General features: G+C 34.6%; 1 protein-coding gene across 4 annotated transcripts in view; it reads left to right on the top strand.

The window, feature by feature from the left end:
* RAB3GAP1 (RAB3 GTPase activating protein catalytic subunit 1) overlaps positions 1-25,145 on the top strand; it is a 131,623-nt gene that overhangs the window by 68,770 nt on the left and 37,708 nt on the right. For 3 of the 4 annotated variants that reach the window (XM_033860230.2, XM_019925483.3, XM_019925487.3), the window contains 12 exons: positions 556-675; positions 1,572-1,737; positions 5,935-6,034; positions 8,805-8,886; positions 12,877-12,945; positions 14,448-14,521; positions 16,683-16,775; positions 17,182-17,351; positions 19,225-19,314; positions 20,734-20,906; positions 22,150-22,204; positions 23,027-23,398. In XM_033860230.2, coding sequence (XP_033716121.1) covers positions 556-675; positions 1,572-1,737; positions 5,935-6,034; positions 8,805-8,886; positions 12,877-12,945; positions 14,448-14,521; positions 16,683-16,775; positions 17,182-17,351; positions 19,225-19,314; positions 20,734-20,906; positions 22,150-22,204; positions 23,027-23,398 — 1,564 coding nt within the window. The remainder of the gene's footprint in view (positions 1-555; positions 676-1,571; positions 1,738-5,934; positions 6,035-8,804; positions 8,887-12,876; positions 12,946-14,447; positions 14,522-16,682; positions 16,776-17,181; positions 17,352-19,224; positions 19,315-20,733; positions 20,907-22,149; positions 22,205-23,026; positions 23,399-25,145) is intronic. The other variant, XM_073807757.1, reaches the window with a different exon arrangement.

The raw sequence follows: 25,145 nt of genomic DNA, 5'->3' as shown, positions 1-25,145 counted from the left end.
AGCAAGAATAAGCCATTTTCTGATAATTTTGTGATTCCTATCTAATATGTTATTGAGTAAAAGAATATAAGAATTCCTTAATTAGGATACTAGAGTAAACCGTGTTCTCAGCACAAGTACATCATGGCTGATAATTCTTTTCCTGACATTTAGGGAATCAATTAAACTTTATCTTTCCACATTAGTGGACTTAATGTTATCTGTTAATTAACGCAAGATGTCAGTGCTGGCTTTCATCTTTTATTTTTGAAAGCTAACTTTTAAGACAAACCTGTTATTTAATGTTTTTTCTTTGTGATTTCAGTAAACTGCTCCTAATTTGTAAAGAATAGAGAGAAAATAGTAGATGAATGATGGAAATTTTTCACCAAATGAAGGAAATACAGGTTGTTATAGATTCAATTGCCATTTAAGAAAGAAAGAAAGACCTGTAGTTCAAGCCTAATTTCCTTCAGGGAAATTTTTTCATGTTTCTCAAATAATAAATTTTTGTATTCTGACATTTTCCCCTGTTTAATGGCAGTTATTCTTTTTTTTTTTTTTTTTTTTTTTAAGGTATGGACTCCGAGAGTTTGTGGTGATCGCCCCTGCCGCAAATAATGATGCTGTTCTCAGTGAATCTAAGTGCAATCTTCTTCTGAGTTCTGTGTCTGTTGCTTTGGGAAACACTGGCTGGTAGGTGGACATTTCGAAAAACCTTGAGATGAGTTTAAGAACTATTCTAAATTATAATTTATGAGGGAAAATGATTACTGTTAGGTTTTTGATTATGATTAAGATTAGTACTTGTACATTATTATATTGGAATAAGGTATATAAGGACAAACTCAACAAAACCTTTAGGGAAAGCATTTCTAAAGGGAAACTTACTGAAATATTACATGAATATTTAAAATGGAGAATAAATGGTACTATTTTTGTATTTTGCTTCCAAATGTTTATTTAAATTTTGGTGCAAAATCTAATTTTAAAACTTGATGACAGAGCATCGCCTTGTTCAGCCTCAGCTAGGAACATGCATTCAGGTAACTCAAATTTTTTGTTTCTCTGCACATGTCTTCAAATGCTTTGAAAGTGCTACGAGTATTGATTTTGAGATTACAAATAGATTTTAGTGAGTAGGCTAATTTGCGGTTATGGAAATCTTTGAATAAGGAGGAGAACTATGTCCTCAAATGATAAAGTACAAAATAATTCACCACTAGTGTGGGTTTAATTTATATTGCTTAATACCTGTGAATCAAGTTTTATTATGATCTTGGAAAGCCTCATATGATAGGATCACTTTTATTCAAGAAAATTTTTATTCTCCTTTTTTATGACTTTCAGCCATTTTAAAATAGTTTTCTGACTACAAAGTGCCACTAAGTGATAATTTCTTCAGTTTATTAGTGTAAGGAGAAAAGGAACTAAGTGTTTTTGTTTTAAATATAAGTCTGTGGAGTATTCCTTGTTTAGTGCTTTTAAATAGTTGAGATTAAAATAATGTAATAGTGGAAAAACTTGAGATTTAGGAGTTATTCAGTGTTTAGTGAACTTACAGTCTATTCCTTTTTAATTATGCCCTATAGCCAGGTGCCACTCTTCGTGCAAATTCATCAGAAATGGCGAAGAACGTATGTGGGAGAATGTCAGGGTCCTGGTGTCCGAACTGATTTTGAAATGGTTCATCTTCGAAAAGTGCCAAATCAGTACACTCATTTATCAGGTCTGCTGGATATCTTCAAATCAAAGATTGTGAGTTGGCATTGATATTTTCAGTCTTATAAAAGCAGTAATTTGGTAATTTTATCGATTACATAGAAATATTTCTAATGTTGAAATGTAATTACTTAGAAGAAAGATGTAATTGACTACATAAATTACTGTGTTGTTTCAACAAAGAGTCCAATTAGATTTTTAGTGTACTAATGCTCTGATTTTGTTTGTTAACATTTATCCCCTACGTTATTAACTCTTTATACTCCTTTTCCTCTAATGAGTAATGTTGCCAACTTCACCACATGAGTGAGCTTCAGCATAGTTGCTTGTTCAGGGCTCTGACTATGAGTAACTGAGATGTGAACTCTTTGGGTTCTGAATTGCTTTTTTTCCCCCAAGGGTCTATTTAATTTGATGTTTAAGATTAATCAGTCTTATATTCTATGACTGAGAACAGCAGGGCTGAATTGGATGTGCTCAGTATATCTTTGGTGTTTTTTAAAAACACTATCACAGAGATATGGATGATTTGCCTGTGCTACTCTGGGGGAAGAATTAGGGTCTAGATTGAGGAGCTATTTGTGAATACCTCTAGAAAAGAGAGCAAAACAAGGTAAGTAAGTGGTGGAAGGGATTCTCCACTTAGAGAAGTAGTTCCCTTGAGTGATTAAGTTGACATCCGTTACACTAAAAGTGATCAAACTTGATTAACAAACTGATATTAGATATCTCCTGGTATGGTACATTGAATAGGATATATCATCTGTGTTGCATTCCTGCTAAAAATGTTTAACATAAATCGAAACATGAGGAAACAATCACATATTTCCAAAATGAGCCATATTTTATAAAGTAAAGCCCAGACTCTTTAAAAATGTCAGTATCATGATAGGCAAAACAAAGGTTGGGAGCTGTTTAGCCTAAAGGAGACTGAAGTAACATAACATGCATGATCCTTGATCAAAACAAAATAGCCACAGAGGACGCAATTGGGACAGTTGGGGCAATTTTAATATGGACTATATGTTAGAAAATAGTATCAATATTAAACTTCTTGAGTGTGATAACCCTTGTTCATAAGAATTACATGCTAAGTATTTAGGGGTGAATTGCCATGATGCCTACAACTTACTTTCAGAGGTTCAGCCAAAAAAATTATTTATGTAAATATATGATAGTATGTGCGTGTATCAAAATGTTAATTGGTGAGCTTGGTGAAAGTCATACCGGTATTCATTACGCTAGCTTTGCAACCTTTCTGAAGGTTTGCAAATTTTGAAAAGGAAAAAAATGTGAGAAAAAACGCTGAAATGTCTTTTTTAACATACATTGTTTGTAGAAAGATATTTAGGATTAGAATTTAATTTCATAAAAAATATGTTTTCAATTTTGAGGCCATAAATAGCAGGGTGGTAGGATTATCACCACCCAGATAAATCCGTTTGATATTTTTTAAAAAGTCTGCATATACTGGGTTAAGAAATTTAAGTATAAACTTCTCTATACCCTTAGTCCCTTTCCTCAAAATAACTATTGTTAGCTGTTTCTTGTGATTATCTCTATTAAAAAAAGCATAGAAGCATATCTTTTAGAAAGTTCCATGTCTGTATGTAACTTTTTTTCAGAACCTTTCTGGACTCTGAAATGCTTTAAGTACTGCTTAATTCTACACGTGTTGCTTTGAGAAATTTTTGAAAAAGTCAAGTATGCGTTATTTCTACCCCATTAGTTTTACTTTGTTCTCACCAGAAGTCTTCAATTATATTTAATTATTTTAGATCAAATTCTAGTCAGATGCAAATATTAATGCTTTATTCCTCTTCTTAAAAAACATTAGTGAACGTTATTTTCATGGATCTTTTTTGTCACTCTTTTATGTTACTCAATTTCTCTTTACTGAAACTGGGGACCACCTTGATCTGTGGAGCCTGACTTTCATTATGACTATTTACTAATTGTACTTAAAAAAAAAGTGTTCTTAATCAGTTTATCACATCATCTGTCAGAACTTTCACAAACCTCTTGTCTAAATACGAAACATTTCTCAAAGTTGATTTGATAGAGTTGAACTTAAGATAATTGAGACCTGGTTTGGGTACTTTAGTTGTTTTACATAGTTAAAGCTACCCAATATGTGGCTCTCTTATACTTTCTTTATAAAGCTATCTTTATAAATATTACTCTTTAAATCTACTAGAAGTGTTCCAAGGCACTCACCCTCGACTAGCAGTTTATTTCATTTTCACATGGATCTAATTATTAGAAAAGGCTTCATTGGCAGGGTAGCAGCAGAGGGTGGTTGTCCTTGGAATCACATAAAATTTAAGTTTAAATCCTCTTTTGCCATATAATCCTCTAAGTATTTGAAAACTCTCTCATACCCTAGTCTTTCCTTTTTCAGTTTAGACATTCTTCATTCTATCAGATGTTGCTTATATTTCATAGTTTTATATTCTGATTGTTGTTTTGGATATTTGTCTTTTTTAGAACTACATTTCTTCATGTTCTGGGGAAATTTTGTTTGCAGGCTCATTTTGAATGAAGGCTTTATTTACAGTTTTTAACTTTCTCTCCCATCCTCTCTAGTGGTTTTGTAATTTTGTGGTTGCTCCTTACCTGCAGAATATTTCAGACACTGGTCTTAAAATGGTGTTTGGAGCCTTTTGCTCCATATTGATATCGGGGTATTGCACATTGAGTCTTGGACTCATTGGATTGCTTGCTTGGGTCATGAGAGTGGGTTTGTCCCCCGCTCACACAACTTTCCCTAGCCCCATACCTTCGAACAAAGCCACTGCACGAAGCAGGAGTGCCCTGCCCCAGCGTCTGCCTTAAGCCGAGAGTCTTACAGTACCCTCATTCTGGGCGGAGTACCTTTGGTTCCATTTAATGCGGTCTGTAATCCTGGCTCTCACTGCCTTCGTCTGCATGTGGAACTCAGCAAGCATATGCCTTGAACCCGATTTAACACTTTGGATTTTCTGTACCTTTTATAAGGCCCACAAAGATATTCATGTCATGTTTGGTCCTAGACATTTCTTTTTGGTCATCTCTTTCTGTATTTGTCTACATTGCTATGTGACTGGAGCGGAGGTTATGTGTCAAAGTGACCTTGTTATGGTTTCTAGATCATTTACACCCAATTACAGGTGAATGCTCATTTGATATCTAGACCTGAGTAAAAAATAAATATTCCTGACCAGCCAGAATCTTACCTTGCTTGTCCAGGACACAGCAGCCCAAAACTGAATTATTCGCTTTTTTTTTTTGGCAGCTACCTTATTTTGTGACTTGAGATTGAGTTTGTATTCAGTTAAAGTTACTAATGACATTTATAGATGCTGCTGCTGAGCTAAATGTCTCTTTATTCCTCCTGACCAGCAATATCAGCAACACCTGGAAACTGGGTAGATATGCAGAATACTATTGAATCTACATTTTCACAAGCTTACTAGGTCATTCCTATGCATATTTAGGTCCTATTTCACATTAATATAGGTTAACCATTATTAAGGGAAGCTGAAATTGTGGGATGTTAGGATGATATTATTAATTTTTATGATTTTTAATGAATGTAAAGATAGATCTAAATTTTCTGATTCATTAATATAAACTACATGAGTGGCCATTTGTCACAGTCTAAAATTCTGGTTAAATATTTAAGACTGGCTTTAATTTGAGTTTATTTTCATTTAAAAGAAAGAAAAGACATCATCTTCTCAAACCTAGTGTTATACTTTATATAATAGTCTTACCTTATTTAAAAAATGAGTCACATTTTTTTCCACATTCAACATGGCTGAAGAGAATAGTAAGAAATTTGTTTGTATAATTAAAATTGTATAAGATATTTTGAAAGAGCACTTTACATAATAAAATTTAATATCTCTTTTCCTGGTAGTAGTTTAAACAGCTTTATTTTAATGTAATTTGCTCTCTGGCATTAATTCATCTCTTGAGCTTTTAAGCTGTGAGAATTTCTCCCATGAAAATGATTTCCTAAATTCTGCACCTTTGGCTCTAATAACTTAGTGACTTTGTTTTCCTTTTTAATGGCTAGAATATCATACATTTTTCATGGCTAGAATGTGCGTGCCATATCTAACACTGTAATCTGAAAATCCACATGTCATGAAGGTAGTAATTTATCCATTCCAGTAGTTTGAAATTTGGTTCTGGTATTTACAAGGGTACTAACATTTACATGGTATTGTCTTTGCATTTATTTCCTAGGGATGTACTTTAACTCCATTGCCTCCAGTTAGTATTGCTATACGGTTTACCTATGTACTTCAGGATTGGCAGCAGTATTTTTGGCCTCAGCAGCCTCCAGGTGAGATAATTTAGAACTATATTTAACTTAATATAAATGGAGAGAAAATATATTCAGAAATTAAAACTGTTTAACAATGTGTTTCAAGTGTTTGAAATATTTGTAACTCACTTTAAATGTAATATTGCTGATTTCTTTGCCTTTATCATATTTTTTCTCTTAAAAAAAGCTGTGTAGGTTGTTCTAGAGACAGAATTATTCTATACTTGACAATCTGTTTTTTTTTTTTTTTTGGTGGTACGCGGGCCTCTCACTGTTGTGGCCTCTCCCTTTGCGGAGCACAGGCTCCGGATGCGCAGGCTCAGCGGCCATGGCTCACGGGCCTAGCCACCCTGCGGCATGTGGGATTTTCCCTGACCGGGGCATGAACCCGTGTACCCTGCATCGGCAGGCGGACTCTCAACCACTGTGCCACCGGAGAAGCCCTGACAATCTGTTTTTGAAAGCTAATATTATTTATAAAGCATTCCCTTGCCGTGGAACATCGTGTGCTGCAAATTAGTACGTAATGAGTAAAATGTCTACTTCCAGAATATAATAAGAGAAGCCACCCTCATAGGCTGCGAACAGACACACACAGAACCTTATAGACAGTAGAGTTTGAAGAAGAGGGCTAAATAAGGAAAGCAGAAAAGAGAAAAAGGTGTATATACATATACACTTACGCTGGGAAGAGCTGTAGAGTATTTTACTTTAACTTGCATTTTTATAAAACTGTGATTAAAATCATTTTACCTACTTAACCATAGATATACTGATTCATTAACACTCATTAATTATTAGCCTATAATAGGCCGGCTCTGCCAGGACACAGATATGAACAGACATTATCTGAGTTCTAGAAAAGCTCAGCCTGGTGGACATTTAGCTTAATTAAGTGAGGTTTAGGTTCCTGGATGTTTCTCTCACAAAAAGTGCAATTATATCCAAGTCTATCTAATAAGAAATTTAATATAAACTTATAAAATAATTACAAGGATTTTACTAGCCTGAAAACATTTTCCATTCTACCTTCCTCAAAGAGAAATAAATTATAATAAAATAATATTCTTTACTGTTTATTTTTGTTCCAAAATGGTTTGTTTATGAGATTGAAAATAGTAAATTGATTATCTTGGGATGTTACTAAAATTAATGTAGTACATTTAGCTTTTGGTGGTTATATATACTACTGTTTTATTTTATATACCACTGAATAATTTGAAAGTAATGTGCAGTAAAAGAACTCCATCTAAACTACAGCAGAGGGAAATAAAAGCTAAGCTGAGATTTATATTAGAAGACTCAAATGTTTGTTTTGGTAATTTTAGTTTCCAGACAACAGTACGCCTTTGTTAATGTTCTATTGCTAGTTTTTTAAAATGGGCATCAAAATATTAACCTTCTTTCTCAGTGGATTGAAAACCATATAAATTTTTAATATTTTCTCTTTTAAGGGGAAGGGACTGAACATGTAATATGGGCCAGACACTGTGCCTGGCATTTTATATACTGTTTCAGGTAATTCCCATTTACCTATGAGACAAGTATTGTTATCTTCCTTAGAGAACAAAAGTAACTGGCCCAAGGCCACATGGTCACCAGGTGATAAAGTTCACATTTAAATCCTGGTCAAACTCCAAGTCCCATCATCCTTTCATTCTACAGTGTAGCTTTTCAACTTTTAATTTGAGTAAAAGTTTTGTACAGTTATAGTCTATTAATAATTTTTAGCTTACTGGTTTAAAAAATGTGCTTAGGACTTCCCTGGCGGTCCAGTGGTTAAGACTCCATGCTTCCACTGCAGTGGGGGCATGGGTTCAATACCTGGTCAGGGAACTAAGATCCTGCATGCAGTGTGGCGTGGCAAAAAAAAAAAAAAAAAAGTGCTTATTGTAAATTTTGAACTCTTAATTCACATCTTATAGTAAAGCTAGTCATTGTGATCTTTATTGTAAGCATTCTTTAGTTGGAAAAATGGAATGAATTGACTTGAGAAAATTTACTGAATCAAGTAATTGAGCCATATTTAATAACTAATTTTAATAATTTAGTTAGGGTGTAGATAATTGTCAAACATAATTTTAGCAAATCTGGGAGTGTTCATAACTCAACAGTAGACTTTAATTTTAGAAATTCTTAGTGTAGTGTGAATAATTAAAAACAACCATCTATTATTTCAAAGGGAAATGTTTTTGAAGTCTTTTAGAAGTGTTTATTACTTCTTCAAGAGGGATGGAGCTAAGGGGTGATATACCCTCTAAATTCTCCTCTAATCTCAGATACCATTCATAATGGAATGGAAATTCTTTTCTGAACTTCAGATATTTCTGTGTACTGTCAGCTGATATAAGGTTTTATTAATGATGACTAATTTGGGCTATTCAGAAATTATTGACAGCAAAACTGATGAATGTAGGTTGATGATTAAATTTTTTAATACTCAGATAATCTTTCTTTTAGATGCTATTAATCACATTCTGAGAAAATGAAAAGAAATTTACAGGAATATTATTCTCTTGAGTGATATTTAAGGACTATTTCCGAAGAGTAAAATTTAGAGTGCATAGCTTGAATACAGCACTTTACAAATAGGAATTAAATGTGTCCTTTTACTATAACATTCTTGGGGGAAGTCTTTAATATCTGACTGTTCTCTAACTTGCTATATGTACCTTAATGTAGACACTATTAAAACTTTAATTTCTCAAAGGGCTGACCTACCTAGATTTAAATTCTTATTTCTCCATTTTTGGCTAACTGATGGAAAATTTTTTTTTTTCTTGTTCAGATATAGATGCCCTTGTAGGAGGAGAAGTGGGAGGCCTGGAATTTGGCAAGTTACCATTTGGTGCTTGTGAAGATCCTATTAGGTGCGAATTTCATTATATCATTTGAATTATGGGACTTTTACTTTTTAAATTATATTGATGTTGATTTTACTGTGTTTTATAATACTGCAGCCTCCTGGAATGAATGTAGTACTGGAAATAGAGACCTACATGTAACAATCTGTCCATCTTTGTGTTTTTCTCTGTAACTTAAGAAGTAAAAGAGGGTTTAAAGTAATACATAAAATGTACAGAATATAATTTGTTGATTATTCCATATAGAAGTGGTTCTTGGTATACTTTGGGGGAAATATTTTAAATATTGAAAAGCACAGACAATATTTTAGAGTTTGGGGTGTCAGAAAGACATTTTTTTTTTTTTGCACGTGGGCTCAGTAGTTGTGGCTCTCAGGCTCTAGAGCACAGGCTCAGTAGTTGTGGCACATAGGCTTAGTTGCTCCGCAGCATGTGAGATCCTCCCGGACCAGGGCTCGAACCCATGTCCCCTGCATTGGCAGGCAGACTCCCAACCACTGGGCCACCAGGGAAGTCCCCAGACAATATTTTATATAACAAACTTTCATATGTCCATGACCCAGAATTAACAGTTTTCATTTTTCGTGGCCACTTCTTCAAAATACAGAAATTAAGACATAAGTAAAAGACACAAGTGTGACCTTATAGGTTACCCAGTTGCTTTTCTAGTAGAACTACTGAACTTAAAAAAAAACTGTTTCACAAGAAAATGCAGAGGTTGAAAAATTTAATGACTGATAGCAAAATATTTGGAAAATATAAATGGTGCAGATATAAAAACTGTCTCATTTTTTAAACTATTTGGTTATTTAAAAAAATATATTCACATGTATACATATATCTTTAATACTCTCACATAAAGGTAGAAATAATAATACTTCTAACTTAAAAATCATTTAAGGGAGACAATAAAGTGAGTATCTTTTAAAATTGATATTTATTATATGTGCCTGGCACTATACCAAGTAAGGAAGATACCTAAGTAAATAAAACAGACAGTTTCTGCCTTCTTGGCATTTACAGTCTACTTAAAGGAAGTAGACGAACTAATCACCTAAATAAACATACAATTACAAATTGTGGGATAATTTGAAGGAAAAGTACAGGATGTAATGATAAACAGTAAAATGAGGAACTAGTTTAGATTGATATGCCATCAGTAAAGTCTTCTCAAAGGAAGTGAAATTTATTCTGAGTGTCAATTAGGGGAGGATTTAGCCAGGCAAAGAGTGAGAGAATGACCATTCCAGGTGGAAGGAACAGCATGTGCAAAGTGCCTTGATGCAGGAAAGAGCTTGGCGAGTTTACTGAAGAAAATAGAAGGTGGCTATCATGGCTAGAATGTAGTGAGCAAGGGAGAAAAGGTGTAAGGTGGATTACAGATATATTTGTGGCCCTCCAACTGGTTCATTTATTTGAATTTCACTTAGGGAAAATTTTAGGGGGAGAGAAATAAATTGACCTGGTAGAAATCTGAAGGTTTAATGATTAAATCTTTCTTCCAAATTTATATCATGATGTGGAGTCAGTCAGCAAAGGAACAAGTGATTGAAGAAGAACACAGAAATAAGTTGAGGATAAGATGGTGTACATTGGCAGACCATTTAAATCAAACAGTGATTAGCAAATGTTGTGGGCACTATGCTTTTGAAAAGGCATCTTTGGTAGTGGAAGAGGAAATGAAGAGGCTTTTTCCGGTGTCTTCTCTCCTTGTCAAAGAAATTGTTCTATAGTTAGAGGGAGAGGAGAGGCCATAGTCATAAAAACTTAGGAACTGAATCTGCGGTTCATACCTAAAAATATTCAGGAGTGTATAGTTTTAAACCTCTAACCATTCATGTCCTCTGATATCACATACTGTTTGTGGTCATTTTTTTTACATTAAAAAGTAGTTTTATTTAAAGTAATAAATTCACGTTCAGTGGAAAAAATTTAGATAACGTTAAAAAAGGCAAAAATCATATGTTTAGTAGTCAGATTGTTTAGTTGCAAATGGTACTCGTCAACTCTAATTCAAGCAAATAATCAGTTTATTGGAAACGTATTTGGTAACTCAAACTCAGAAGTTTAATTGGGTCCATTGTAGAACTGGGCTCAGAAAATAGGCTTGAGCCAGTGGTGCCTAGTTGTCCGGTTCATAACCAAGGTTACACTGCATTGTTGTGTAGTGCTGGCCCTGCTCTCACAGTGAATTCCTAACTGTACTTGTAGATTCAGTGTCTCAGACAGGAGTTGCTAGTTAGTCGAGCATCACCAAATATCAGAGAAGTGAAATAATTGGCTCTTTTGGCTTCTGTATTCTACAAACATAAGAAGTGAGTTCAGAATCTAGACAGGAAAAAAACAATCAGTAAATTCATAACCCCCCTAGTCATAGGTGATCACTGACAACAGCTTGTTATATGTGCTTCCAGTATTTTTCATATGCATGAAGTAGGTATATATATGTACATGTTTATGTATATATATATGCAACAAGGGCCCCCAACACCACCCTTATGTTGATTTGCGAGGAAGACTCACAGGACGTAACCATAGTTGTGCTCATGCCTATGATTTATTACAGCAAAAGGATACAATGCAAAAAATGGCAGAGGGAAAGGCACATAGGGTGAGGTCCAGAGAAAACCAAGGACAAGCTTCCTCTCCCAGTGTAGTCACACAGGACACGTTTAATCCTCCCAGCAATGAACTGTGACATGTATGAAAGGCTGTGTACCAGGGAAGCTCATTAGAGGCTCAACACTTGGGGTTTTTAATCAGAGACTGGTCATGTAGGCACCCTCTGCCTAGCATGTACCAGAAGGAAACCAGATGTTTGCATAAACTGTATTGTTTGCACAGGTAATTTAGGCACAGTGAACCATTCTTATCAGGGAAAGGTAGAAATCCTCCTGAAATTCAAGTTTCCAGATGTCAAGCCAGGGGCCAACCTTGCAAGTAGGCCTTTCTAAGTATCAGGCCTGCTATGATAACTCTTTTCTGCACAGTATTTTTGTACATTTTATAAATGTTTGTCATCTTGTATATTTTTTGTGGCTTGTTTTTGATTTTATAATTTCACATGAAAACTTTCTGAAATTTAATATTCATCTATAATAAGAGGTCAGCAAACTATGACTGGTGGACCAAATCTGGCCAATAGCCTGTTTTTGTATAGGTAATGAGCTAAAAATGCTTTATACATTTTTAAGGGTTTTAAAAGAAAAAAAAACAAGAATATAACAGAAACTACATGGTCCATAAAAAGCCCCAAATACTTACTTTCTGGTCCTTTGTAGAAAAAGTATGCCAATCCCTGATCTGTATCGTGGTGTTTTCAAAATTGAGATATAATTTATGTACCATAAAATTCACAATTTTAAAGTATACAATTTAGTGTTTTTAGTGTTTACAGAGTTGTACAGCCATCATCAGTATCTAATTCTGGAACACTTTCATTACCCCCAAAAGAAACCCCTCACCTCTTAACTGTCATCCCCTCCTAGGCTCCTTAGGCCCTCTAGCTCTAGACAAATATTAATCTACTTTTTGCCTGTATGGATTTGACTGTTTTGGACATTTCATATAGATTGGGTTATACCATATATGACCTTTTGTGTCTGGCTTCTTAGCATGTTTTAGAGGTTCATCCACATTTAGCATGAGTCAGTACATCATTGCTTTTTGTGACTGTATAATATGCCATGGTATGCAATACTACCACATTTTATTTATCCATTCATCAGCTGATAGACATTTGGTTTACTTATACTTTTGGCTATTATGTATAGCATAGTTTTTTCTTGCAGACATTAACTTTATATGAATGTGCTACCGTTTGCTAAACTGGGTGTTTACAGTTTTATTGTATTATAAATAATGACCACTTTTAACATATATGTACATCTCTGGTTATTTACTGAAGATACAATTCTAGAAGTAGAATTGTTGAGTCAGGATGTATATATACAGTATTAAAGCTTATGGACATATTCTACGTTTTGTTTATTTTAGTGAACTCCACTTAGCAACTACATGGCCTCACCTGACTGAAGGTATCATTGTGGATAATGATGTTTATTCGTAAGTATGTTAAGAGTAGTACTTAGAGGTTCACAAACTTCAGTAGAATAAATTAACTGCCAAGTGGTTAGCAATTTTTCTTTGTATCAGTTTCTGATACAGTTGGTTGTTGTTTTTCTGTTTTTAAAGATCACTTTTTAGACTGATTGATATGTATTATAGATGTGTTTTAAGCTGTGGGCTTTGGAGATAGGGTCCTTAGTTCTGGGAAAATGAGCAATCTGAATCTTACTTGGTTTTAGCAAAGGTGTTTTTAAGCAGTTTGGGATTCAATGCATAATTCTGTTGAACTTTTCTTAGCTGGTAAGAAGCATTTGATAAAGGACTTTGAAGAGATGATGGTTATCAAAATATGTGGGAATAATATTTCATCATTAAATGTCAAATAACAGAACATCCATGTCATATACTCCTGGGCAATACAAAATTGCACAGGAAAAAATTGAAAATTACAGTGAGCACTATCCTGGAAGAACATGGAGAAGGAGTAACATAATTTTAGTACAGTCTCATGGTTGATGCAGAACAGTGAGAAATAGACGACTTTTTTTTAATAATTAAAATAAATGTGTTGTATTTTCTGACAGTAAAAGTAACATGAACTTTTAAAATCAGATGATTTAGATGAATAAATTAAAAGAAGAAAGTAGGGCTTCCCTGGGGGCGCAGTGGTTGAGAGTCCGCCTGCTGATGCAGGGGACACGGGTTCGTGCCCCGGTCCGGGAAGATCCGACATGCCGCGGAGCGGCTGGGCCCGTGAGCCATGGCTGCTGAGCCTGCGCGTCTGGAGCCTGTGCTCCGCAACGGGAGAGGCCACAACAGTGAGAGGCCCGCATACCGCAAAAAAAAAAAAAAGAAGAAGAAAGTAAAGACTACCTACAATTCCATTACTTAAAAAATAACCAGTTAGCATTTTGGGGGTATATCTTTTTAAGTTATAAATTTATATATTAATTTGCTTCATTCATTTAATACCTTTATTCATTTAATAAATGTAGATCTGTGTTGTCACTTTTTAAATTGCTGCATAGTATTCTGTTAAGTGAATGCACCATAATCTGATTAACTGAGAAAATGGGGCACTTCTGATCTTGTGGAAATTTTTATAGTTTCTTTTTTTATTAATAAATAATGTAACAAAAAGCAGATTAAAATTATTATGGATTCTTGCTTGTTTCTCATTTCATTTTCTTTATTCCTAAAATGTAATTCTCATTAGATTATCATTGTATGTTGCCTGTCAGGATCATTCTTATGTTTTTTGATTAGTTTGTTTTGTTTTTCCTTTTGTGCTTTTTTTGTCTATGAACTTTGATGTCTTAAGGTTTTATTGTTTTTAACTTATCTAAATGGTCTGCATATGAATAACAGTAAGTTTAAGGGAGGCAAAATGGATTGCTTGTCCTTCTGTATAATGTTTTTATTAGACTGCATTTTGGTAAATGTATGAGTCTTGCAGATTGCCATAAATAGGATCTTGTGTTTATTGTTTTGCCTTTTAGTGATTTGGATCCTATTCAGGCTCCCCATTGGTCTGTTAGAGTTCGAAAAGCTGATAATCCTCAGTGTTTGCTAGGTAAGATATTTATGTTCCTTTCCTGAAATAACACAAATCTGTCTCTCCTCCAGATCAGGAACACTGAATGTATTCTTTATACTTTATTTCACCTATCCAAAAAGTATTTTTTATTTTTATTGTTTTACATTGTGACCTCCTCGGTTAACTCCATTAAAAAGAAATCTTTGTCAACAGCAGTGAATCCTTCTAGTTACTCTTGAATAGTACTAGCAGACTTGCTTTCTTGTCATTTGGTTTTTTTTTTTTTTTCCTTCAGTACGCGGGCCTCTCACTGTTGTGGCCTCTCCCACTGTGGAGCACAGGCTCCGGATGCGCAGGCTCAGTGGCCATGGCTCCACGGGCCCAGCCACTCCGTGGCATGTGGGATCTTCCCGGACCGGGGCACAAACCCGTGTCCCCTGCATTGGCAGGCGGACTCTCAACCACTGAGCCACCAGGGAAGCCCCAAATCTTTTTTCTGATAGAGGAAAAGAGGTGTTAATAATCTTGTACACATCATAGGGATATCTGAAGAAGTCAGTGGAATAACATAAATAGAAATACTTTAAAAGCTATCCATTGGTATTCAGATCCTATTATTATATCCCATGTCTAGAATTATCTTTCCCTTCCCATTTTTGTAGATAATACCTCTTTCATGAAATCTTCTGAACCTATCTCCTCTTTCCAGTCTTTTTCTCTTATATTTAGTACACATGAAAATTATTTCCTCCATTTCTGTGTTCATCCGTGCCACCTTTATTTCATTTAACCTGATAAATTACCGTTCAACCTAGGAGTTACTGATGACAATATTAGGGCATTTCTCTAAAGCACTTTTTCTTGGGCTCTTTATCATTCATCATGTGCTGTTTATTAAATGCTTATTAGCACTGCCATCTGTGCTAACTATATAATAGTGAATACAAAGATAAGGTAAAATTCCTGCCATCAGTGAATTTGTCTTGGGGTATAGGGAGATAATAGAGGGTTTATATCAAGAGTTTGAGTTGGATAGACCTTGTTTGAAATCCTAGATCCACCAGTTTGAGCAAGTTTCACAATCTCTTCCAGTGTCAGTCAGATAGAGGTAACAATAGTACATACTTCAGAGTGTTAGTAAGAGGATCAAATAAGATCATGTACGTGTGTGTATGTGTATCACATTTAACGCAGTGCCTATCTATAATGAGTATTCAATAAATGGTGTCTCTTGTTTAATCATTGATTTACTAAATTATTAAATTTAGTCACTAAATTTCTTCCTAGTTCCTTATTATTCCTCAGCCGCTGACTTTTGTGATAATTACAGAGGACCTTAGAATTAAAAGTATTCTTCTCATTTTAAGCTTCTGCCCCTTAATCTCACCCTGTCTCTTTAACTTTATGTTTATATGACTAGATTATAGGATTATGTAGTCATATACTACAATAAGCTATAGTCATATAGTTTATATGACTAGATTATAGGATTTTCCTACTTGTCTGAAGAACTCCAGAAAATGTTCCAGGTTTATTCAGAACTAGTTGGTGAATTCTCAAACTTGGATATAATTAGTATATTGTATTGTCTAATAATTTTAGTACTGATGGTTCTTGTTAAGATTTAATTTCTTTGTGCAAACATATCTCATAGAAGCTCTTTAGAAGATATCAAACCTTTTCCCCCTTTCTTATAATGACACAAAGCATATCATTAACATGCAGTTGAAGCTGAAATAACTTCATCCTACATGATTTTTTAATCCTGTAGAAACATGTCTTTAGAATTTATTTTTATTTTTCTAATGGATTCAGAATTCTAGTAGGGTGGCAGCTAGGGAAAGAAGACCACTACATATATATAGTAATATTCTTGTTACTTGTACAACTTAATGAGAATAGATACTATTTGTCTTATTCAGGCAAATAGTAACTGCTTAATATATCAGGTTCAATTATTTTTTCCTTTCATTCTAGAAGTAATTCTAAGGAAAAACTTTTACTATCCTGGACTATGGAGAGAAAGCAAGGCTACCTTTTAAATAGGATTACTTTTTGGATTGGGTAGAAAAACTGAATGGTTCTTTTTCTATCATATCTTAGCTAATAGCTTTTGTGAAAAGACATGTACTTTTATTTATAGGACTGATTTCTTTCAGTTATGTTTCAAAAATGAGTAACATTTTTTTCTATGTAGGTGATTTTGTCACTGAGTTTTTTAAAATTTGCCGTCGAAAGGAGTCAACTGATGAGATTCTCGGACGATCCACATTTGAGGAAGAAGGAAGAGGTGACACCTTTCTCTTTTTTTAAAAGTTATTTTCAAATGTTCCAGCAACTTTTCATCTATTTTTCTAATTTGAGTTATGTTGGGGAAGCAAGTTTTGATGAACTAGGCAGCTACCATTTTCTCCAGGCTATATATACCCTGAGTTAAAACATTGTGTGATTAATAAGTTCTTTCCACCAAAAATGTAAGATATTTTGAAAAGAGGTTTATTTTTGAAGTTCCCTGGGCAGAAATTATGTTACACCTTTGTCAATCATGCATCCATATAAAGCTGAACATGTGTATTAGTAAAAAGTCACTAATGAAAAGAGTGACTAAAATATTCTGTACAGTCATCAGTTTATTCATCACTTTAACCTACCAAGGTTGGTGATATAATATGTATTCATTTCTATTCTTTTTATAGAAGCTGCTGATATAACTCATGCTTTGTCAAAGTTGACAGAGCCTGCACCGGTTCCAATTCATAAATTATCAGTTTCAAATATGGTACACACTGCAAAGAAGAAAATACGAAAACAGAGAGGTGTAGAAGAATCACCACTGAATAATGATGTCCTCAATACAATTCTCTTGGTAAACTAAATGTAATGTTTTTATATGTCTATATGCACACTCATTTATTCATTATCTATTCAGTCCCATCGATGTGGCAGGCACTGGATTGGGAATATAAAATGAGTAAAACATCGTCTCCACAATGAGTTCCCACTAGTGTAGTGGGAAGAAGGAAAGTAAATAGTAGTTACAGTACCATGTTACATGTGAGAATTCTGGCAAAGGGGCTGTGAGAACACGGCAGAGGGTTCATCTGTCTCTGTCTGAGCAGTGGGGATCAGGGAAAGCTTCATAAAGAGGGACAGAAGGTTTAGAAGCAGAGGAATAGCAGAAGCCTGAGAGAGCATGTTGGACAGTTTGGTGTATGGCAGGGTACTTCCCAGAGGGTGGCCAGGGACGAGGAGAGTAGGAGGTAACCTGCCATGTTGAAGCACTGGGCTTCATCTTAACAGTTTAATGCCATTTTAAGCAGAAGGTTGACATGATCAGAATGGTATTCTCGAAAACTTTCTTTCACAACAGTCCAGAGAAAACTTCATAGCGAGTACTGGAAGGGGCTAGGGTGTCCCCTAGGTATAGGGTGGTGGAACAGGCCTGGCCTAGGAGCCATACACAGGGTTTAATCCTGACTTATGGTATGACTTTGAACAAGCCATTTAACTTCAGTTTCTTCATTTGAAATGAGTCTAATGAAAACCTGTGAGATTGTTGTGAGTACTAAAGGACCTTCTGTTACACTGGCATAAAACAGGCCTTTGCTAGATGATAGCTCCTCTTACTATAATTGTAGTTAAAATCGTACTTCTGGCAATTTGTGCACTGAGACGTTCTTGGGAAAAACCTTCAAGAGTAGTGCAATGAAAAGGATATAGGACTTGAAAACTTGATGTTAATCTTATCCCTGCTGTTTACTTGAGCAAGACTTTTAGCCACATTTTTAGTTTGTATATTTGTAAGATGTGGGCACTGATACGTAGCTCACGTAGTGGTAGGAGAATAGGATACTGTTTGTAAATGTGCTTAGTAGTGGAGGTTGGCACTTGGTAGTTCCTCTCATTTAAAAAAGTCTGTTTAGCATGTTCTGTAATATGTGGCAAAGTATGCATAGTAAAAGGAGTTACAAATCAGCAGTACCACAAAGCACTTGGGAGGAATAGTGATAAAAGGATTGAAAGTAAATTTCTGTAGAGAAGGCCCCTTCTTGAGAATGTATCCTTAGAGATTTTATTCCAATTATATAGCTTTTTACCACTTCTCCACACCCTCTCTCACACACAGACACAGACACACAGACAAGACACACATACACACACACACACACACTCCCTCACACATGTTAACAGAAATCATGTGGAAAGGATACACTGGTCATTACAGGTTTAGTCTGCTTCCCACTTTCTATGGGTATCTCGTAAGATAAAATTACGGGTCTTTAATATCATACTTGTAGCATTTCATGTATAAAAACCCATGGATGATTCTTCTCTACAGAGCCTCATGAATGTTTGGGTGTTTTAAAATTTTCTTTTATAATTTTGTCTTTTTAATAATAACGTTAAAAAAAATTTAATGACATTGGATGAGCCTGAAATCATAGTGAAGAGATTCTGGTTTTACATTCTGTAAACTGAACAATTCACAGAACCAGGTGGTTACACAGTCAAGAAAAATCTGATTTTAAAATTGACTAGTCACTGAAACAATGTATTTTTGAAGAAAAATAGAAAATGTTTGAGGTATTGTAGAACTAACTGGGCAGTACAGTAAGAGCATTCTCATCATTTTAAAAACAAAACCATTAAAAAGTCAGTGTTTATATGAGTTACAAAAGTCAACAAAATGAGAAATTTCGTTGAAGATGTGATTATTTTCTTTCTTCCTCCCTCCTAAGTTCTTATTCCCTGATGCTGCTTCTGAGAAACCGTTAGATGGGACTTCTTCAACAGACAACAGTAATCCTCCATTAGAGAGTGAAGAATATGTAAGTTAATTAATATTAAAATATTTTATTTTTTTATTTATTAAAAAATTTTAAAAAATATTTGTTTTATTTATTTATTTTTGGCTGCATTGGGTCTTCGCTGCTGCGTGCAGCCTTTCTCTAGTTGTGGCGAGCGGGGACTACTTTTCGTTGCAGTGTGCAGGCTTCTCATTGGGATGGCTTGTCTTGTTGCAGAGCACAGGCTCTAGGTGTGTGGGCTTCTGTAGTTGTGGCACGTGGGCTCAGTAGTTGTGGCTCACAGTCTCTAGAGCGCAGGCCCAGTAGCTGTGGCTCATGGGCTTAGTTGCTCTGCAGCACATGGGATCTTCCTGGACTAGGGCTTGAACCGCTGTCCCCTGTATTGGCAGGCGGATTCTTAACCACTGCACCACCAGGGGAGCCCTAAAATATTTTAAATGCATTGAATTTCTAGGGGTTTTGCTATATTTCTAGCAACAGTCATGAAATCTAGTTCACAACAATGACTACTGTAAACAGTTTTATAGCTCTACATCTGTCATTTAAGCTTTCTTTTCTCAATTTATCAAAGACTTGGATGAGGAAAACGTGAAAATTTTCTAGCACTCACTATAAAGCTTTCTCTGTTTTGAAATAGGGATCTTTTTATTTTAAAAATCACCTTAGTAAAACTTGAGTGAAAATGATATCATGGCCTTCATTCAGACAATGCCCTACTATAGAATATTGGCATAGATATATATTTTGGGTAGAAGAACTTTTCTGGAAACAGTGAAAAAAATAACAAATATATTGTGCATGGTTATAGGATTGCCTTCATTTTACACTTTTCATAAATCATCAAATTTTGCAGCAGATTCTTCTTTGTATTTCAAAACTGGACAGAGAGTGGAAAATTCTTTAATGAAGTAACATGTAAAATGAAGTAGAATTTTCATGTTTTCCTCTTTCAGGTCTTTGATAAATTGAAAAATGAGAGTTTAAATGACAGGTGTGCAGATATATCAAATTGTTAGCAATAGTTATTTTGGGGAAGTGATTTCATGAACTGAGGAGGAAAAGTAGGCTTTACATTTTCAGTTTATACAGTTCTGATTTTATGTTTTTGATTTTGACAAGTGGGTACTCATTTGTAGTGAAAAGATTTTTATAACAACACCTGAAATTTGGAATATATCTTAAAGATTCCACAGAAGAAATTGAAGGCTATAACTTTAGGCTCACTAAACTATAGCTTCACTTTTTGATACCTACAGAGATCTTGAAAACATGGAGCTGCCTAAGAACAATTTAGGCAATAATGTATTAGACATATGATAAAAGCAGGTTTGGTAGGATAGATTAATTTCAGTATTAAAATCTCTACCTACACAGTTTTTGATTATACATGTAAATATGTTGTTAACAAGTTTTGCTTTGTTTCTGTTTTGTTAAATTTAGAATCTCTACAATCAGTTCAAATCTGCACCATCTGATAGTTTAACATACAAATTGGCTTTGTGTCTTTGTATGATCAATTTCTACCATGGAGGACTGAAAGGAGTGGCACATCTCTGGCAGGAGTTTGTTCTTGAAATGCGTTTCAGATGGGAGAACAACTTTCTGATTCCAGGGTAATAATTTCAGTTTCCAGCTTTAGAGATAGGATTTTTGTTTGTTCGCAAAATTTGACTTTTGACCCATTAATTCTCCTCTTCTAGGAAATCTGCCCTAAGAAAGTGGTAAGAAACTTAGGACACGATTTCTGTTCAGAGGTATTCACTGCAGCAAATTTATAATAGGAAAAAAAAAGTTAAACAACCTAAATATCAAACATTAAAGAATGGTTAAATAAATCATGATGTGTCTCTATAATGGAAAGTTTTTTTCCCAAGAATCTCTAATAACATGGAAAGTGGTCACAATATTTGTAGTAAAGTAGAATATAGTGTTATGTATACAGAGTGCTTTCAACTATGCTTTCAATTATGCTGATAGAGAATACTGAAAATATATAGAATATATATAGAAATATGTATAGAAAGATAATTGGAAAGAAATACAACCAGATGTTAACAGTAGTTTTCCCAGGTGTGAATTATGTTTTTATTTTGCTCTTTATACAATTGTGTGTACATTTGTGTTCTAAATCTTCTGTCATGAACATACATTTTTATAGTTGGAGGGAAAAAAACATCTTATAGTTCATAAGTTCAGGTATTAGACATTACCTATAATTTTTGGGTATAATTTATATTGACATTTCATTTAAAGAGTTTAGTTAGCATATATGTTGGTACTGCATAGGTTACTGCCCATTTACCTGTGCTACTGAAACTAAGGGAGGAGAGTCATGATATAAGTAATATAAAGTGGTACTTGATCCAAAAATGTTTACTCTTGGGTCATTTGCCAGCCTCTGCTTGGCTGGATTCTCTCTTGGCTGATTACTGGGAACCTAGTGATTTAGCCTAGGGGCAGTCCAGGCTCACTTTAGCAAAAGGGAGGTGGAGATCAATGGAATTTATATTGAGAATCCACCATGATTGAGAAATGAATATATAATATAATCTCTTTTGTAAGGCATGAAATACTACATGCTAGCTACTTCCTAGGGTGAATTTCTAGGCTTTAAATTTTTTTCAAGTTTCTGTTAGCTTGAGAGCTATCACTAGTTTGCTGTTACTGTTGGTGAATTATGGACTAGGGGGATAAAATAAATTTTGATCTTTTAATTTTATTTGGTCCATCTCAGTTGCCTTATCTATAGAAACCTAGTTTTGATTTATCAATGTGGCTAAAATATAAAAAAAGTATAAAATATGAATATCTGAAGCAATTTTACTAAGCTGTTTTTCCCATTACTTTATTTGATAGATTAGCAAGTGGACCCCCAGATCTAAGATGTTGTTTACTGCATCAGAAACTACAGGTAAAGATTTCCCAGTGACAGTATATAAATGTGGTCTTGGTTCAATCGGAGCTTATTCTGATATTAAATGTGATAATGGATTATAGGCTATTCTCATTGTGGTGCTGTAGGTTACTTAAGTCATTGTCATTCACAACAAGGTCCAGGGAAAGGGTGGAGAATGAAAATAAAATATTCAAGTAGTGGATAGATTTTTATTTTACTGTAACTGTCACTGACGGAACGGCTATTTCCTCAGTCCTTGTCCTCCCCGAGGAAAAACTTCAATCGAGAGACATAGAGCAGTTTTAAGCAGCAGAAGTTTTATTAAGCAAAGCGGAAGTACACTCCTGAGAAAGGATGAGAGCGGGCTGTCTGGAAGCCAGAAGCCATCCTGCAGTGGGGATAGGGTTGGTTTTCAGGCAGAAAGTCCCTTCGTGTGTCATTTGACTGACAAGTTGATTGACAGCTTTAGGTTACGTAACTTTTCTCCTTGTGCGCAGGCGCTTAACGCATAAGCACCCAAGTGAAGCCTATGGGCGTGTGGGGAAAACTGTAGTGCTCATTTATTACAAATACGGCAAAATGAGCCCTGGGTTACTTTGAATCACCTTTTAGGTCTTGGTGCTCCTGCGCCAACCTATGCTGGTGGGTTTTATCTAGGTTGGTTGTAATAAGGCTGGAAACTTAGCAGTCCTTGACCACAAAAGGGAGGATCTCTGGGCATGTTCTGATCACCGGTGTCCAGGTTGGGGAGAGAAGGATGACCCTGTCCAGAATGGGGCAGGGACCTGCTTATGTCTGACTAACTGCCTGACAATTCAAATATGAATGTTTTTTCAGATGTTAAATTGTTGTATTGAACGAAAGAAGGCACGTGATGAGGGGAGAAAGACAAGTCCTTCAGATAATGTAACTAATACATATTCAGGGGATGCTGGAAAATCTGGAGACCAGCTGGGGCCAGACAATATAAAAGATATGGATAAGGAAAAGGGAGAGGTGGGAAAATCATGGGATTCTTGGAGTGACAGCGAGGAAGAATTTTTTGAATGCCTAAGTGATACTGAAGAACTTAAGGGAAATGGACAAGAGAGTGGCAAGAAAGGAGGACCTAAGGAGATGGCAAGTTTAAAGCCAGAAGGACGACTCCATCAGCATGGGAAACTTAATCTGCTACATAATGGAGAACCTCTATATATTCCAGTGACCCAGGTAGGACATGGACTGGTTCTTTAAGTTTTATTTTTTGTTGGTTATATAACTTCATCCTAGTAAGAAATAATTGCTTTGGGTAGAGGCAATTCTTTAAACAGTTCTATGTTCAGAGATCTATAAATTTGACTTTTGGGGCTTTTAGGTCTACTGTTTGTACAACTGAGAAATGTTTTGAAGTTTCAGTAGATAGTAGCTCATCATGTATAAGGTGATCTATTAGTTCATCTTAAACTTAGTGGTGGGTACTCAGATGTTTAAAAAAACAAAATCCAAAAATATTGGAAGAACAAAAGTAAAAATTCTTTAATTATATAATTAGTTTTTATCTGTTCTAATATGCAGTTTGAATCCATTTTATACCATTAGGAAGTAGAATAGCAACAACTCAAAACCTAAGGAAGAGCAATAGTTTTTGTTGGGTTTTTTTGCATAGGTAATAAGTGAATACATTTTATTGTGAAAAACTCAACCTAGAAAAAGTAAAAGCCACCACCCACTAATTCCAATTCTAATCTGTAGAAGTAACCACTATTATTGGTTTGGGTTATAATTTCTTACACCTGTTTCTATGCTTTGATGTATGTATGTGTATGCATATGATACATAGTTTTGTGGATTCTTAAAAATGTGTGCATTGGTGTGTAGTTTTTTAACTTAATGTGTCTTGAAGATCTCTTCATGTCATTACATGTGGATCTACTTCATCTCTTTAACTGCTGTGTAATATTCCATGGCATGGAAGAGTGATAAGCTTATTGAACCATTACCCTCTTAATGTACAATGTTATTTGCAGCTTATTGCTATTACAGTGCTACAGTAATGTAGCAGATTCTTGTAGTTTTTCATATATTATCTGTTCACATATGAGTGTTTCTCTAAGGAAGAAATGAGAAATGGAATTTCTAGAAAATCATATATATAAGCTATAAAATTCCTCTTCAAAAGGGCTGCACCTATTTTATACCCTGTCATTGATGAATATAGGAGTAAGGGAATAACATTCTCTCCCCAACTTCCCTTTTACACTTTCTTCCTCCATAAATATGTATTGAGTGTCTAATATATGCCAACCACTGTCCTAGGCCTTAGGATTTTAGTAGCAAACTATATAGTAAGGTTCTTGCACTCACATTACTTGTATTCATATTTAATTTAATTTTTTTAATTGACATTACCAGTCAAAAAAATTTTTGCCAATACGATGGGCAAAAGTGGTATCTCAGTGTTCTAGATTGTAGTTCCCTGATTTTTGATGAACCTAAGTATCTTTTAATATGTTTATGCCATCCTTTCCTGTGAATTGCATTCCATTTTTCTTTTAGGTTGCTGTCCTATTCTTATTGATTTATATGAGTCCTTCATATATTAGATATAAATCCTCTGTTATATACATTGTGTATGTTTTCTCCTAGTTATTTTTAAAACATTTGTTTACTTATCTATTGAGTTAATTATAACTAAATAAAGTGCACAAATCTTAAGTGTACAGCTTGGTGAGTTTTTTCATATTTAAAAACCCATGTAAAACTAATAGAATGTTATATGTCAATTATATCTCAATAAAAAAATTAACTCAGAAAAATAAAAAATATAAAAATAAAAACTCATGTAACTACCACCCATATCAAGATATAGAAAATTCTCAATATCGTAGAACAGCAATAATCAGTAGAACTTTCTGTGAAGATGGACATGTATTTTTTCTGTGTTCTCTAGTACTATAGCCGTTATCTGTATGTAGCT

This window comes from Tursiops truncatus, chromosome 7 (genome assembly GCF_011762595.2).
Source record: "Tursiops truncatus isolate mTurTru1 chromosome 7, mTurTru1.mat.Y, whole genome shotgun sequence".
Taxonomy (NCBI): domain Eukaryota; kingdom Metazoa; phylum Chordata; class Mammalia; order Artiodactyla; family Delphinidae; genus Tursiops; species Tursiops truncatus.
Note: the sequence above shows the minus strand (reverse complement) of the source record. Positions and strands in the feature narration are given on the sequence as shown.